This window comes from Ambystoma mexicanum, chromosome 5q, assembly GCF_040938575.1.
Source record: "Ambystoma mexicanum isolate Mex_15411 chromosome 5q, UKY_AmexF1_1, whole genome shotgun sequence".
In the NCBI taxonomy this organism is placed as follows: domain Eukaryota; kingdom Metazoa; phylum Chordata; class Amphibia; order Caudata; family Ambystomatidae; genus Ambystoma; species Ambystoma mexicanum.
In genome coordinates, this window is record NC_090933.1 from 1,297,003,761 (window position 1) to 1,297,022,049 (window position 18,289).

The 18,289-nt window shown below is 47.8% G+C and overlaps 1 protein-coding gene across 4 annotated transcripts in view; it reads right to left on the reverse strand.

The window, feature by feature from the left end:
- Positions 1 to 18,289, reverse strand: part of LOC138498049 (NFX1-type zinc finger-containing protein 1-like) — a 1,106,230-nt gene that overhangs the window by 77,250 nt on the left and 1,010,691 nt on the right. For all 4 annotated transcript variants that reach the window (XM_069621891.1, XM_069621892.1, XM_069621893.1 and 1 more), the window contains one exon: positions 8,574 to 8,684. In XM_069621891.1, the coding sequence (XP_069477992.1) occupies positions 8,574 to 8,684 (111 nt within the window). The remainder of the gene's footprint in view (positions 1 to 8,573; positions 8,685 to 18,289) is intronic.

The following is an 18,289-nucleotide window of genomic DNA, read 5'->3' on the forward strand; positions in this document are numbered from 1 at the left end:
TAGTGGCGGAAAGGGCTGCTCCTCCGCCTCTCGGCTTCGAGATCTCTTCCACAGCGTGGAGGATATACCCCCTTCGCCATCTGAGAACCCTTCTCGTGGGGCCGGCACTGGGGACGTATCTCTGGGTTTTCCTTCGACGTGGGGGGAGGTTTCCGGAACCTTACCGTCGACAGACGCCCTCTTACGAGGTGTTTCAACTGACGTTTTGGTGGTAGCGGGCTTAGTAGCAGAAGGCCCAGTCGCTAGGCACGTATGCGGGGAGGGCTGGCGCCCCTTACGGTCGGCGGAGGCTGCCGGTTGCTTTGGCGTCTCTGTTGGCACTGAGGCCTTCTTCGAATTTGAAGATTGGCCGTGGGTTGTGTGCTTTGAGTTTTTCGTGTGCGTCAGCGTCGCCGGGGTGTACATCCCCATAAGTAGGGCCAGAGCCAAGCTTTTCAGGGCCGGGGACAGACGCGGTGGAGCGGGAGCACTCCATAGAGAGGTTGACAACCTCCGTTACGGAGGTAGTGTTATCACTATCCCCCTCGTCACGCTCGGCGGTGGCACCCGCTGGTGAGGAATCAGCCCTCGACATGCTGTAGGCTGCCCACTTTTTGACCCTACGTTCCTTCAAGATTTTTGGGCGAAGGAGTTTACAGGCCGCACAGCCGGCCTCGTTGTGGTCGAGGGTTAAGCAGCGGTTACACCACTTAGGCTTGTCCTTCCACGGAAATTTGCTGTTAAATGGAGGGCAAAATCTAAAAGGAGTCCCCTCCATAGCGGAGGATGTAATAAGTGATAACGACCCCGAAGGAAAGGGGGGAGAAAGGGAAAGGCATTCTAGAAGAAACAGAAATGTCCACAACATCCCCCACTCTCCCTACTGTGTAGGCCGGCGAGGCCGGGCCACGTGTTCGGCAGCGGCGAAAGGATCGCCTCCGACGAAACCTCCGCCGTCGAAGATCTTGACTCGGCGGGGAAGTTGAATGGCCGTCGAAAGAGGGCTGGAGGCGGTTGATTTAAACAATAACTGACAAATCGCCCACAGGTCGAATAAATGTTTAATGGCAATGTCTCTTACGAGCTCTGCATAAGGCAACCAGTATTCTGGGTGGAAAAATCAATCTGAGGAACCTCGACGCGTGAGGGATTTTGGGTATACTACACGTCACTATACGGATATTATTACAGACACGCCTATGTCGACGTCCCCTTGACTTTCGAAAAACAAGATGTCAAGGAGTTCCCCCCTTCTCACCAGAGTCCGATCTTTGCTGGATTTCTTGGTCGATGCCTTCTTGCGGACGGATCGGGTCTTGTATAAGGCTGCACGAGTCTCTTCCGACTCCAGCGTGCGTTCAAAGTTCTGGGATGCAACAATCCAGGAATCTGGGGAAGTAAGAGGGTGCACTACACAGCACACAAGTCCAGGAAGAAGACGGAAAGGATAGGGACTAGGAATGGAGTTTAGAAGGGACAGAATCAGGGAAAACAATACCGCAAGCTACGGAGCACACGTCTGGTCGCTACTTCGCAATAGCATTGAGACGCGCAGAGCCGCGGAGGGCGTAGTCTATAAATAGAACACGCTACGTCCAACGTGTGGAGCGAGGAAGGTGTTTCATGCTGGACAGCCATGTTGGGAGTACCAGGGAGTGTAAGCCCCGCTGAGACAAGGACCAGGAAGTCCAAAAGCAGCGCATTCTGTAGGTCATGACACAAGATGCAATACTCCGCAGTGACCACTGGATGTCGGACTATGCACAGCATGTGAATCTAAGCAGATTAACAAACATCAGAAATATATATATGTGGGGGGCGACCCCCCAGATCCCACTCACCTTACACCTATACATCTTCTATTAATTTTACACCCCCCCCCCACATGTACATATGCGAACACATGAGGCCAGACATTTGGGCCGCTGTCTTTTTGACCTCAGTCTTTTTGAGTGTTTCCATGCTGAAAGGAAAGGTAAGGTTAGATTAGCGATGGCAGTACACAATATGTCAACACTAACTTTAGAGGTCCAGCCCTAAGTTTACTGGGGCCTCGTGCCCTGGAAGTTCAAAGTTCCAAGTAGTTTTAGGAGCTGGGAAAAAAATAGGTGGTGTCTTGTGAATGGCAAAAGGGTTCCAAAAGTCAGGTAAGTATCTATTCTAGTTAATAAAACTGTCTCCAGCTTTCGTAGGAAAACCTTTACAAGGGGAGGTAAAGGTTCAGGTAAGTACCACAGTAACTCACCGTCCATACTCCGGTCTTCAGAAGGTTGTCAGAGGTCACGTTTCCCGCCATTTCTTCCAGATCTCAGTGCCCAGGAGTTGCAGTTTCGAGCGAATCCCTGGACGGTCACAGGTGCTGGTGCAACGTTTTCTAGTTGAAGAATGCAGCTCACTCAGGTACAGGCCTCCTATCAGCATACAACTGGATGCAGGAAAGCTGTTTCTGGAGATTGTCACCATCGCATGACGACAGGAGGGCACAAAGTTGTCGCAGTCAGAGTCAGCCTTGTATCTCGGGTCCCTTAGATACTGGAATGCCGACATTTCACAGAAACAACTCTTGTAGGACGAGCTGGCGGTCCCCAAAGTTCTGAGCTGAAACGTAGAATGGAAACATCTGCAGCACGGTGGCCCAGACCTCAAGCTTGTCAGCCACAGATTGGCTCAGAGGCACTTCCGAAGGTTCTGGTTCACAGGACACCAAGCAGAAATCTGGAATAGATTTTCCCTCCGCTTCCAAGGTCAAAGCTCCACCAAATGACTTCTAAAGATCACTTGCCATGCAGGTCTCCTCAGAAACAGCAGCAGAAGTTGCTCGCCAGGTCGTGGTTGGACAGGTCCACAATCTCTTCAGACGTCTTCAGTAACGCAGGCTACTTGGCTCCTTACAGGATTTCTCCAGGATCTCTGAGGCATGGCCGCAACTCAGCTCACCCAATGGTAGATGTGACCCCTAGGCATACCCTAGCAGTGGTCCAATCAAGACCACTGATGGTGAAATTCATGCATACACTCTAGACATAACCACTAGCCCGAGAAAAGCAAGGCTTTCCCAGGTAGTGCATGACCATAAAAGAAATGTCCTGACCTAGCAAGGCAGGAAGAAGGCCATAGGAGAAGATGGACAAAAGAACAAGCAACAACTTTGTTACAGGCCATGTTAGGACACTAGCCACAGCTAGTAGCCAAACACAGTTAATGCAGTAAGGTTAAAGAAAAGTATTACAAAAATAGTCAAAATGCAACTGCTGCCAACAGCTTGTCTTTTAGGCACATCCAAGTGGCCAACAATCCCTTTGAGTGTAATCTAGGGTCATATAAATGAAATCCCATTGCACTGCATTGTAAGATGTATTGTGCAATGATAAAAAGTGACCCAAAAAATAGATAACATGTAACAAGAAAAGGGAAACATAGTTTCCCAGTACTGACAACCTTAAGGACTGGTCAGTTTCCCCATAACAATGAGCGAAAGTGCAGTGGTGTGAAGCTTCACTTCACTGTAGAAAGTCAGGACAGAGTTAAAAAAAAAAAGCACAAGGTTTGGTGGTCCATAGAAATGGAGGGAAAGTTGCTAAAAAGACAAAACAACCCTAACATGTAGTAGTAGAAGCCAATGGAGGAGAGAGGTTTGCAGAGCAGGGGTGGCGAGAGTGATGAGGAGGGAACAGATAACAGTTATTTAAGGGACCGTAATTGGAAGGGGAGTGCCAGAGGAAGGTACAGTCTTCCATGTGAGTGAGAAGGTGAGGTCTGGCATGAAGGAGGTGACACAAGACGGTACTCAGAAAAGCAATTACAGAAAGAGAGAGAAGAAGAGAGGGATGACATGGGAGGTCAAGGAGGATAAGGATAAAGGAGCTCATGGAAAGATGAGATGTGATGAGAAGCTGGAGAACTGGGTGAGCCCGTTTCATTCAGTGACTACCACAGATGCCAGACGGCAGGTGGTTGCGTAATCCGCTGATCTCCAGATCTGACCCCAAGTAAGATGATTTTTGAGTAGTGAGGCAGATGGGAGACAGGCCGATAGTTGCCTAGGTTGTTATAGTCACATGAAGGTTTTTTCAAGATAGCAAGGCTGATGGGTACCTTATAGCCAGTTGGGAAGGTTCTACAATGAGTTTGTAAATTGGAAAGGGTAGATGAATGAGTGCTAGTTCATTAATTGTCTGTGGTGCAAACATGTTAGAAAGGGCACATGGCAGCTTGGCAGCCTGTAGGATATGTGCCAGTCCAGCTGGAGACATGGGGGGTGGTTGTAGAGAGAAATATTCAGGGATGAAAGTGGTGGGGAGAAAGAGTTGCTAGTCCGTTTTCCCTTACTCCAACTCCCTCGCCCACTCCATGAGAGCACCCTCATTTGCTTCTCTTCTTTGCCTTTGCTGACGGACACCCCCATAACTCCTAATTTCCTTTTACAAAGAGAAATGGCTGAGTTGTGGAGATTGGGCATTGGCTTCTCCTAATGTGATAGTGAACAAACATAATTTCCTTATTTTTTTGACCCTTATTTTCTCCCTTCACAAAGGGTGCATCAAGGAGTACAACAAGGTTCAAGAAATGGGTGCTAATAGCCTTGATGGCCTTAGATAGGGTCATTAACACTTGGGATAATGACCCTTCCCTAAGCTGTAGCCTCGAGTTTTGCTTATGACAATACGTTTGGAGGCAGGTCATTATCCCACAGTCATGGCTCCCTCGATCTATAAAACTTAATTATAATACTGTTCCAGGAAATACAGTGCCTATCCTAAGTGTCGTGTCAGGAGAAATAGCACCTGGTGGAACACTGTCCAAGGAGAAAGAACCGTAAAACCAGCTAAAGCACCTGTCAAAACACAGTATTGGTAAGGATGAATACCAGGTATCATAATTACTGAAAAAGGAGATAGAATGCCCTTCACACATGATGTGTTAGGAGGAATAGAGCCTAATACAATACAGTGCAGAGACACAAAAGAGTTCACTACAACTACATCAGTACTAGGGGAAATAATACCCATTTACTGTGTATGGTGGAAACAACAAGAAGTCATTATTACTGCATCAAGAGATCAGCTGTCTTTCAAATATAGTGGGCAAGGATGAGTTATTTTATGTTAAAGGTATTTATATAGCGCACCGTCACCAAAGGAATTGGTCCCCAGGCGCTCTGGCGGATCTGCAAACAGGAAGGAGGGCGGGTAAGGTTAGTTGGGAGGAGGGGAGAAGGATAGTGGGAGGAGTGGTGTGCTGTTGGCAGCTTCAGCTCAGTATACACCGAATGATGGGCTTTGGTGCAAGTATCGGATCCGGCGAGACCTTGTGTGCTATGGGTGCTGTTTATGTGTTTTTGCTGTGGTGTGGTGAAGTGCATGCGGATTGCTGGGAGAGAAATGGTTGTGTGACTTTTGTGTGGGTTAAGTATGCAGAAAGTCGAGGGTTGGGTTAGTGAGGTCTATATCCTGATGCCAGGTTTGTTGTCAGGTACTTCTGGTTCTGTGCGGGCTGCATCCCTGTGGGTGGGGTTGTTACTGGTTCATTCCTGAGTAACAACTATCAAATGTATTACTCTGCCAGGAGATATTTTCCTAGGTTTCCATAGGATTTCTTGCTAGGCCCCTAATCTCCTTCCCATTCACCTAGGGCCACTCCTTCCTGGCTCATGCCAGAAGTTCAAGGCTCCTTCCTGGACCTTTAAGCTCCGTTGTGTATCTGTATTGTTGTATACCTCTGTAAAGCGCTCCATTTCTCCTCGAAGCCAGGTCCGTGCTGGAGTCCTTCCTAGGCTGGTATCCTAGGCTCCTGCACAGGTTCATGTGCTCCGTTCAGGCACCTGCGGCCCAATCCTAGTATTATTGCAAGGCTCCTCCTATGCAGAATCCTTCCCAGGCTCCAAAGCATGTCCACCCCAGGTTCATATGCATATTTCAAGGTTTCTAGCCAGGGTGACAGGCTAGCCGCCTACGAGCCAGGGTGCAAGGCACGTAGGCTCATTCTGCAGCTACTAGGTTCCCACTGTTCTTGCTATGCTGCAAGGCTCACAGATCCTTTATAGGCTTCTAACTTCAGAGGCTCCTTCAAAAGATGCTACCCTCACATGCTCCTGAGAAGGCTGCTACCCTCACATGCTCCTGAGAAGGCTGCTACCCTCACATGCTCCTGCGTAGGCTGCTAACCTCACATGCTCCTGCGTAGGCTGCTAACCTCACATGCTCCTGCGTAGGCTGCTAACCTCACATGCTCCTGCATAGGCTGCTAGCCTCACATGCTCCTGCATAGGCTGCTAACCTCACATGCTCCTGCGTAGGCTGCTAACCTCACATTCTCCTGCGTAGGCTGCTAACCTCACATGCTCCTGCATAGGCTGCTAAGCTCACATGCTCTGCATAGGCTGCTTGCCTCACATGCTCCTGCATAGGCTGCTAACCTCACATGCTCCTGTATAGGCTGCTAGCCTCACATGCTCCTGCACAGGCTGCTAGCCTCACATGCTCCTGCACAGGCTGCTAGCCTCACATGCTCCTGCATAGGCTGCTAAACTCACATGCTCTGCACAGGCTGCTAGCCTCACATGCTCCTGCATAGGCTGCTAACCTCACATGCTCCTGTATAGGCTGCTAGCCTCACATGCTCCTGCACAGGCTGCTAGCCTCACATGCTCCTGCATAGGATGCTAGCCTCACATGCTCCTGCATAGGCTGCTAAGCTCACATGCTCCTGCACAGGCCGCTAACCTCACATGCTCCTGCATAGGCTGCTAGCCTCACATGCTCTGCACAGGCCGCTAACCTCACATGCTCCTGCACAGGCTGCTAACCTCACATGCTCCTGCACAGGCTGCTAACCTCACATGCTCCTGCATAGGCTGCTAACCTCACATGCTCTGCATAGGCCGCTAGCCTCACATGCTCCTGCATAGGCTGCTTACCTCACATGCTCCTGTATAGGCTGCTAGCCTCACATGCTCCTGCACAGGCTGCTAGCCTCACATGCTCCTGCATAGGCTGCTAAGCTCACATGCTCTGCATAGGCTGCTAAGCTCACATGCTCCTGCACAGGCCGCTAACCTCACATGCTCCTGCATAGGCTGCTAGCCTCACATGCTCTGCACAGGCTGCTAACCTCACATGCTCTGCATAGCCTGCTAGCCTCACATGCTCCTGCATAGGCTGCTAACCTCACATGCTCCTGCATAGGCTGCTAGCCTCACATGCTCCTGCACAGGCTGCTAGCCTCACATGCTCCTGCACAGGCTGCTAGCCTCACATGCTCCTGCACAGGATGCTAGCCTCACATGCTCCTGTATAGGCTGCTAGCCTCACATGCTCCTGTATAGGCTGCTAGCCTCACATGGTCTGCACAGGCTGCTAACCTCACATGCTTCTGCATAGGCTGCTAAAATCACATGCTCTGCATAGGCTGCTAGCCTCACATGCTCTTGCATAGGCTGCTAGCCTCACATGCTCCTGCATAGGCTGCTAGCCTCACATGCTCCTGCATAGGCTGCTAGCCTCACATGCTCCTGCACAGGCTGCTAGCCTGACATGCTCCTGCATAGGCTGCTAACCCCACATGCTCCTGCATAGGCTGCTAACCTCACATGCTCTGCACAGGCTGCTAACCTCACATGCTCCTGCATAGGCTGCTAACCTCACATGCTCTGCATAGGCTGCTAACCTCACATGCTCCTGCATAGGCTGCTAACCTCACATGCTCCTGCATAGGCTGCTAACCTCACATGCTCCTGTATAGGCTGCTAACCTCACATGCTCCTGTATAGGCTGCTACCCTCACATGCTCTGCACGGGCTGCTAGCCCCACATGCTCCTGCATAGGCTGCTAACGCCACATGCTCCTGTATAAGCTGCTAGCCTCACATGGTCCTGCACAGGCTGCTAACCTCACATGCTCCTGCACAGGCTGCTACCCTCACATGCTCTGCACACGCTGCTCGCCTCACATGCTCCTGCATAGGCTGCTAGCCTCACATGCTCCTGCATAGGCTGCTAGCCTCACATGCTCCTGCATAGGCTGCTAACCTCACATGCTCCTGCATAGGCTGCTAACCTCACATGCTCCTGCATAGGCTGCTAGCCTCACATGCTCCTGCATAGGCTGCTAACCTCACATGCTCCTGCATAGGCTGCTAACCTCACATGCTCTGCATAGGCTGCTAACCTCACATGCTCTGCATAGGCTGCTAACCCCACATGCTCCTGCATAGGCTGCTAGCCTCACATGCTCCTGCATAGGCTGCTAACCTCACATGCTCCTATATAGGCTGCTAACCTCACATGCTCCTGTATAGGCTGCTAGCCTCACATGCTCCTGCATATGCTGCTACACTCACAGGCACTCTCCTAAGGTGCTCGGCTCAAAGGCGCCTTCCTCTGCTGCAAGATGCACAGGTGCCTTTCTAGGCTGCCTCCTATGCTACTTCTTGATCTTGCCACTCTTTCCTGGAAGTCAGAAGCCCCCGCAAATCCCACTTGGAGAATAATGAAAGGGTTCTTGGCCCAAACACAAGATCAGGACATTCTATGAAAATTCATCCCAGTATTGAGGAAGGCACCATGAAGCAAACAGAAGATGTAATGGAATCCTACCTGGTAGACGAGCTGCACGTATGGCATATCGTTGTTAATCATCCGTTCAAACAGAGAGATGCCCAGCTTGTACTTCTTTTCCAAGGTATAATCTGCAGGTTTTGGCCTGAGCTGGAAAATAAGACTCCACTTTAGACCTTTGCCATGCTTTATTGGAAAATGCAGTCAATTAAAAAAGGACCCAGAGCAAACTTTAAGCTCCCCAGGGCAATGTGATCGTCTGAGCTCACACAATGATGTCATGTTCTTACTTTTGCGTAGAATCTATTTTAGGTAGGGGGAGACAAGACATGCAGGAGGGATTGTTATGGCAACTAGGGGTTTGCCAAGTAACTTATCACATTTTTTATAATTTTTTAATTTGGGGTGGCCCCTCCAATCCACACCTTCCCAGTTATTTACTACGTATTACCCACACCTCCTCGATCCCTTAACCCCCACAACCCATTTTGTCAATTCGTTTTTTTGGCCAAAGATCAGCAGCAAAAAACTCAGCGAAAAATAAACCTGACGATGAATTAACAATGTACCACCGCGTAGTATGTTCTATGTTCAGCCAAATACCGAATAGTTGACCAGGTTGTTGTGAGCTGAATGCAGAGCCTAAAGTAGCAAACCTGAGACGCACACTTTTTATTTTTACCAGCACATCATAATTATTTCAAAACATGTATTAATAATATATTGTTGAAACAGAAATCTAAATCCTGTGTCTGAGAGACACACGGGAAGAATCCACACTTCTACCCATCCCCCATGCTACCAGGAGATGCAGGAACGTGTTCCTCTCGGTCTATCTCACACAGATCCTCCTAATGTCCCGCCCCCCACAGCACCCTCAGATGTAGGAGCTTGTGCTTCTCTGTTCATCAAATACAGATACTTCTCGCCTCTCACCCCCACAACACCAGAAGAAGCTGTCCAACACACACATGCCCGCCTGTTTTCTCACCCAGCATGTGCAGGCCCCATGCCTCTGTGTCCATCCCACATAGAGTCCCCTGAACCTATCACCCCCATAATACCAGCACATGCAGGACTTTGAGCCTTTCTCACTAACATCCCCCCCACCCACCATAATACCAGCAGATGAAGGGCCTTCCGCCTCTTTGCCCAACACATGCACACAGATCTCCCAAACTTGTCACATCTCTCTCCCGTAATACTGGCGGATGGAGGACCGTGTGCCTCCCTGTCCAATAAACAGACATATCGTAACTTCTCACATCTCACTACCATAATACCAGGTAATACCAGAAAACAGAGTACCCTGGAGCGCTCTGTCCAGCACACACAGATACCTCTCACTACACCCCCATAAGGACAGCAGATGCAGGCCATTGTGCCTCTCAGTCCACCAGGGGCAGATTCCCTTGACATTTCACCCCAAATAATGCCAGCATATGGAATACCTTATGCCTCTATCCATCCTACACAGAGCCCCAAAAGATCCCACCCTCATAATACTAACAGATGCACGGCCTTATGCCTCTCTCTCTCCATCACACATATCACACTAAAGCCTCCCCCCATTGCACCAGAATAACAATACCAGCAGATGAATTTACATAGGTGACACATTGTATCTACTTATTTTACATGCAACATGAGGGTTTAGCAAGGAGAATGGCCTTGCAGTCCCTGCCTTGCATTCCTATTGGTCACCAGGGCCATTGTCAGGATATAAATCAAGCAAGTATCCTTCACCACGCTTGCCAAGCAAATAGTCAACAAGCTGAACCTGATTGTTCCTAGTGAGCTAACGGAACATTACTACTGACAAGCTCCTGCTCCCTACACTAAATGCTTCACCTACATCACTAGATCCAGCGGAACTAGTAAACTTATATAATACAACTATTACCCAACCCCTAGACTCCATTGCCCCACTTAAATTGCGTAAAAGTAAACCTAAAGCTCACCTTAACACATGGTTCACCCCCCAGCTGAAAGCTCTGAGAGCAGAGAAAAGAAAGCTGAAAGCCTTGTAGAAAAACTTTCCAACCAAAGAAAACAAAAATAATGCAAATGAAATGTCTATCAAATACAAAGCATAAATACTACGAACTAAACGAGAAACATACAATGATAGGATTCATAATGCCAGTTCCAGTACAAAGAAACTCTTTACGATCCTGAGGGAAATGGAATCCCCTATCCCCCCTGATGATTTCTGCCTAAAAGATAAAGTATGGTGTACAAACATCCAAAATGTTCTTTTCAACAAAATTGTCACTCTCAAAAAAAAAAATAGCAGCTAGGAGGTTTAAAGGATGGTCTAGTAAAAAATTTTATTTAAAAAATAGATAGGCCACATTAAAAAAAAAAAATACTAGCATCCTCCGTTTTAAAACTTCCTATGTAAAATTTTTAGCTATACAAGCTCAAAATTCGAAAAAGCAAGCACAGGGGCGCCGCCATTTTGTGAAATGGAGGCCCTCCTGTGCTGGCTTTTGCTTTTGCGGCACTAATGAAGGAAAAGCCAGCCAGCTGTAGTAAACAAAGTCTACCGCTGGGTGGATTTCCCTTCATTAGTGCCGGGACTTGGAGGACGCGGACCGGAGACCAGAGCAGGAAAGCTGCAGCTGAATCTCGGTAAGTGCTATTTATTTTTTTTGCAAAAAATAAGCACTAGCTGCGGTTTTTTTTCTAAGTTTTCTTAGAACTTAGAAATAAAACCGCAGCTTTAAAAACGTTGTATTTATGTTTGCGGTCGCTTTTGAAGCGACCGCAAACATAAATACAACGTTATTGTGTTGGAAAACGCTGCGGTTTTTCTTTCCAAGTTTCTCAGGCTCCTCCGGCTCGGAGGCGCCTGAGAAACTTGGAAAGAAAAACCGCAGCGTTTTCCAACACAACCGCGTGTGTTTCTGCCTGCTGTGGCTATCACTTTGGGTCTCCGGGGCTCCCAGGGGAGCACCGGAGACCCAAAGTGAAAGCCACAGCAGGCAGAAACACACGCGGTTATGTTTACATGCCGCGTAGTGTTTCACCCTGCAGCTGATTTCCCATTTGGGGCTCTCGGGCTCCCCGTGGGGAGCCCGAGAGCCCCAAATGGAAAAGCAGATTCAGGCAGACACAACGCGGTTGTTTTCCGCAACGCCGCGTTGTGTCTGCCTGAATCTGCTTTTCCATTTGGGGCTCTCGGGCTCCCCATGGGGAGCCCGAGAGCCCCAAATGGTAAAGCAGACCCCGAGAGCCCCAAATGGTAAAGCAGATTCAGGCAGACACAACACGGTTGTGTTGGAAAACGCTGCGGTTTTAAAACCGCAGCGTTTTCCAACACAATAACGTTGTATTTATGTTTGCGGTCGCTTCAAAAGCGACCGCAAACATAAATACAACGTTTTTAAAGCTGCGGTTTTATTTCTAAGTTTTCCGGGCTTCTCCAGCCCGGAAAACTTAGAAAAAAAAACGCAGCTAGTGCTTATTTTTTGTAAAAAAAATAAATAGCACTTACCGAGATTCAGCTGCAGCTTTCCTGCTCTGGTCTCCAGTCCGCGTCCTCCGTGTCCCGGCACTAATGAAGGGAAAGCCACCCAGCGGTAGACTTTGTTTACTACAGCTGGCTGGCTTTTCCTTCATTAGTGCCGCAAAAGCCAGCACAGGAAGGCCTCCATTTCACAAAATGGCGGCGCCCTTGTACTTGCTTTTGAGCTTGAATAGCTCAAAATTTTACATAGGAGGTTTTAAAACGGAGGATGCTAGTATTTTTTTTTAATGTGGCCTATCTATTTTTGAAATAAAAATGTTTACTAGACCATGCCTTTAACCTTTCTAGTACTCCTGCCTACCCGAGTTCTCAAAAGCAAGCACACAGTCTGCCCCAGGAATTTAAATTCATTCAAGTCACCACCTTAGAGGTGGAAAAGATCATCGCCTCGCTTAACCCCTCAAGATGTCAGGGCGATATCTGCCCAGCCCAAATAATTAAAGAAGCTGCCAGAGGCCTGGCTCTTTTACCACCAAATTAATAAATGCCTCATTTCAAACCTGCAATGTACCTACAAACCTAAAGGATGCATGGGTTCTGCCATTGCTAAGAAAATTGACTCTGGACCCATGTATTCCAACGAACTACAGGCCGATTACTACGGTCCCGTTCTTACTTAAAATAATAGATAAAGCTGCATACATCCATTTTCAGCGTTATCTAGAAACTAACAATCTCCTTGGACTAAGACAATCAGCCTTCAGACCACTCCACGGCACTGAAACTGCCTTGATAGATCTGAAACTGCAAATTGACCAACTGAAATAGAACAGGCAATGCGCCCTACTATTATTACTAGACCTTTGAGCTGCTTTTGATTTGGTGGACCACAAAATCCTTTGCAAACACCTATCATCTGCAGCTAACTTCTCCCAAGAAGCTTCCAATTGGATCCAATCCTTTCTCAGCAACAGGTCAATGAGAGTCTTTTCTCCATTGGCCTCGGCTGACCCATCCCCAATTACATGTGGAGTACCGCAGGGCTCCTGCATCTGTCCAACTATGTACAACATATTTACTAAACCACTATTTGACGACCTGGAGCATCTGAGTGTCATCTACACAAATTATGCAGATGACACCCATATACTCATACCGTTGTCTGGCAACTATGATACCGATCTCGCTTTAGTCGATAAAATATATCTAATTACTCAGGCATGGATGGCTGTCCATAGTTTCTGCCTGAATGATGATAAAACTGAGATCTTAATCCTAGGAGCTCCGACTAACCTTAAGAAACTAGATTCACAATACTCATCTTTCAATATTGATGGGATTGTCATTAAAGTTGCTACGGAGACCAAAACACTAGGATTCTATCTGGATTCCACACAGAACATAGGTAAACAAGTGAACGCGACAGCGTACACATGCAAGTTGATTCATGCTTGCAAACCTTATTTATCCACAAAGAGCTGTATTACACTTTCAAGAGCCTTAATTTTATCTAAACTTGATTACTGCAACGCCCTCTATGCAGGAGCCAGTAAACAAATCACTTACAAACTCCAAATACTGCAAAATAACACACTTAGAACAGCATTAAGTATCCCTAAGAGAGAACACATCTCGGAAACTAGAAGAAAGCAAAAATGGCTCTCCATTAAGGACAGGATTCAATTCAAAGTAGTGTCTATTGCGCACAAATGCCAAACAATGCTGCCCCGCAGTACCTAAGGGAAAAAAACCTCAAGAAAACGTCACTTCGGCCCACAAAGACTGCAAACTCCTTCTATATCACAACTCCAAAATTCAACCTGAAAAGGGCTCGCGGTAACAGCTTCCCGGTTCAGGCCACCAAATTCTGGAACGCTCTCTGTTTGCAGTTGCGAAATGATCAGACCTACCAAAGTTTTAGGAAAAACACCAAAAATTGGCTAGTCACGAATTACATCTAACCTACTGTGGCCTTCACTGCTCTGATCTCTATCCTGCTGCACCCGTAATGCACTTGTTTCTCAGTCTACAGAATACGATACTACAACTGTCTTGACTTGTAAATGCAGTAATGTCGGCTTTGTAAAAAATGTTATTGTACTGATTTTAACACATGCACTGCAGAACACGATACAACACCTGTCTTTACCTGTAAATGCAGTAATCTCTGTTCTGTATAAAATTTTGTTGTACTGTTTTGATCACATGTATTGTATTCAACTGTAACCAACTAAACCTTGCAATGCGCCCAGATACCTCAGGGTGTGGTGCGCCTTATAAATAAACAAACATACACCTCTGAATCCGGCACCCTGGCATCTTATGTTTACACACCCATTATAATGCATTTTCTCTTCCTTGCTCTTTTTTTTACCAGAGCTCCAATGCAATAGTATATCAATATACAAATGTTTTGCTATTTGAAGGCGAATTTCAGTCGCCCCTTGAGGCAACATGCAACTCATCAATATAAGTCAGCAGATTGGGGGCGGGGGGTAAACCCACTGTGTGATGCTTTTCTGAGGTCACCAGATAGCCCTACTCTAAAGAAGATTACAGTTTAACAGTTTCCTTTCTGTCCCTTACCATTTTAGGGAATGATGTGAATACTGTGTTAGCCAGGCGAACATTACTGTCATTTATACTGTCTCCTAGCTTTCAAGACAACATGGATCCCTTCACCAGGCAAAAAAACGAAATTATCCTAAAGAATGAATTTTCTCAGAAACATCCTTTGTTTTTGGGTGGTACTGATGTAAAGACTGGAAGGGGGCATCTGCATATCTGCCCCCTATACATTTGGGATAGAGGCACAGAGCACCCCAGGCAAGGTTCTCTACTGGTAGAATGGACGTGCAACCAAGGCTGAGACTCAAGGGAGGTGAGGCAGGCAGATTCTTAAGTATAGTGAATCCACAAAGGAAGGTCCACACACTATGCCATGTGCTAACAGCACTTTTATACCAGTTTATAACAAGTTGGTGGTAGATCTCTTTCTTTTGCTGGGGCCTCACTCTGGAACAGCCTTCCTGCCTCCCTGAAACTCAAGGAGAACCATCTCCGGTTCCGGAAGCATCTCAAAACCTTCGTCTTTGCTTATGCTTTCTCTACTCTTCTCCCCTGCTGAACTCCTGGCTGAAACTGAAAATGCACTGGTCACCTGACTACCCTCCCCCGTCAGTTGCACCCCTGCACTGCCTCCCTGGAATCCCCTGCACTTGGTGACTGTTTTCTGTATCCCTACTGCCCTCTACCAGCACTTGACACCTGATGTCTGCACTTACTCTTGCCACCAGCTGGCCGCACTTTTAATAATTGCTTTATTTATTCTATTTATTTTTACTGTCGTTCCCATGTACTGCCCCCTCCCACTTCCCCCTGCACTTTTCCCCTTCCCCCTTCCCTTGCACAATCTCAATTTCACCAGGCCTAGTACGATCATTGTCTCTGTCTTCCCTCTGTTCCCCCTCCCTTGCCTCGTCGCTTCTTAAAACACTTGTGTATAGGCGCGTTATAAAGGCCATATCATATCATTATATAAAATAGGGTTTAGGTAAATATAATCACATAAATAACACACTTTGTACTCAGAAAACACTATCCTAATAATGGCAATACAATACACACTATGTGGTACCCCAATATACTTCGATTCAGTACAAATTCACCAATTGCTGACAGTTATTAAAAAGCATGAGAATTCTAAGCAAGGTGTAACTTCATAGATTACTGTGGGAAGGCAGGTTAGATAGGGAACATTGGCAGAATGCTTTCTGTAGAGTAGATCAACAATACTGTGTGAGGATCACCCCGCCTGGGCAACCTGTAAGGAAATGTTAAGGTGCACTTTATCTTGTACAATACATCCCAGTCCAAATATGTTCATTAATAGGCTGTTTCTCTTTCTACAGATTCCACTACCCCAAAGTGCCTGGGAGGCCACAGGAGAACATGATCCAAGATGAATCTGGGACCCCTGGATGAATCCTGTGGATGGAAGATGCTCTTCCTCGTCACAGTACCTTGGGTGCCATGGCAGGCAAAATGGTGGAGTTTCTTGATTCTACTCGTTGAGACTCCGGAGGATGGACCCTCCCCCCCTGGAAGAAGGAGTCGCTGGGATGTCAATGTCGAGAAAAAGGGAACCGAGCAGTGTCGGAAAGTCAGCACTTTCAATCTTCGCAGGGGTTTTCGTTTACTGGTCGTTACTCCGGTTGTGGATGTCCCACAAAGGTGAAACATGCTGTTGACCACGATAAGGACTCGCTGAAGAGGATAAGACCATTGGTGGCCTTGGATGACTTTCTGTGGCGACTAGTGCCATGGCAGAAGTAGATGTCGGGTTACAGAATTTCACAGTTTATCACCTTTCGTTCCACCTTTCGTTCTTCGGTGCTGCAGCACGGACCTCAGGAAGGCTTCTGGCAACTTCGACATGACCATGTGACTGGACTGTGGACCCTCACCAAGTCTGGACACATGGGATGTCTTATTTGGATTTTGGTGGCGGGAAATCCACTCGCAGACACTCCACCGGAAGCAGCGACCCCGGACCTTCTCCAGCATGGACAAGTGGACAGATGTGGCAGGGATGCCCCTTGAAGGATGCTTCAATGATCTGGAACTTTCACAGCTCTGAGTGTCGAGCAGCACTATGCCAGGGTATTCCTCTTTCAGGCAATACTCAGCAGCTTGGCTTCCAGTAGTCACAAACACTCCTCTGGATCCTGGATGACACAGATTAACTTCTTGGCTTCAAGATGCACTCCTCTTGTTCGGGCACTCCTCTTCTGGATCCCATGAAGATCCTTCTCCGGCTGGCAGGCACACAGGACTGGCTTCCACGATACTTCAAGTGAAGAGCCACAGTTGCATGATGTTCTCTTGTGGCTATGGAAAGAGGTTGCCTATCCACGTCCTCTCTGGTTCAGTCCTTGAATCAGCACAGCAGTTTTTTTTCGAATTTGATGAAGAGCTACAGCCGCAGACTTCTTCCTGCAACTGGATTCCAGGATGTAAGCTGAAGATGACTTCAGCTTCAGGTTTCTTGTTACAGCTTCAGACAAGCAGGTGAGTGTGAGGCCCCCTGTTATACAACACACTTCTCATTCAATCAGGCTGAGCCAGGCTCAGCCATCCAATCACAAACAAGTGCATTCATGCATGCAGCACCCAATCAGGCTCACAGGCATTCAGGCTATTCACCAGAAACCAGACACCCACAACACAGGATGTGGATTGGGGACTACTTCCCAGCATTTCAGTGCACGACAATGCATTCGTTCCAGTTTCAGTCAGGTCTGGCTTAGGCCTTGTGTGACACACCCAAAACCAGACAGTCACAACACAGAATGCATATTGACTACTCATTTTATTCAGGTAGGCTCCAACCCAGGGGTCTACCCACAACAAGCAGCTCTTGGGAAGGCTCCACCAGCCTGGCAGGAGGCAGCCCTAGAGCCATATATGGTCCTTCCACCCAACAGCCATTCAGGGGCAGGATACAGAGCCAGGGCTTCTAAGGACTTTGAGAGGCAAGGGGGAAAGGAAAAGGAAACCAAAAGGCCACCAGTGGCCATTTTGCCTTTGTGTAGGAATCCATTGACTCCTATGGCAGGACCTGGGTATCCCAAAAATGAAGGATACCTAGAGCCATTGTCACATCAGCATGTAGCTGCCACCAGCCCATACTCTGCTCTGTGGGCAACGCACATGTGCCGAAAAAGCATACACTAGGGGTACAGGCTTGTGCACCTACGCATTGGTGCCCTAAGGGGATCCCACGGGTCTTTGTCCACCAAGAACAAAAGGAACAGCTGCACTGCCAGGGGTCCAAATTGGACTCCTGTGCAGAAAATAAGCAGAACACACAGAATAAGGAAGTATAGGACAAGGAGGCCCTGTCCCTCCAATGCATTTTCAGCATCACATTTGAAACATTGTAGACAAGTTACTTACCAACTGGTAATGTTCTTTCGACTGGATGTTCCGCCAACGTATTCCACATCTTTGACATGTAATGTCCACAGCTGTGCACTTCGGAAACTTTTTTCGGCAGAGGGCGTCCTGTCCTGCGTCAATGGCGTCGGGTCAATCTCCCTTGAGGGCCTCCGTCGAGGGCGACATCACAGGATGTTATAAATAGGACTCACTGCGCCGTAGCCTCAGTTTAAGTTTTTTCCCTCAGAACATGTGGCAGCAGTCTCATGCCTGCTTGACTGCACTTAGCCTTGTGGAAACGGAAGCTGCAATCGCTGGGAGGGCGATGTGGAATACGTTGGAG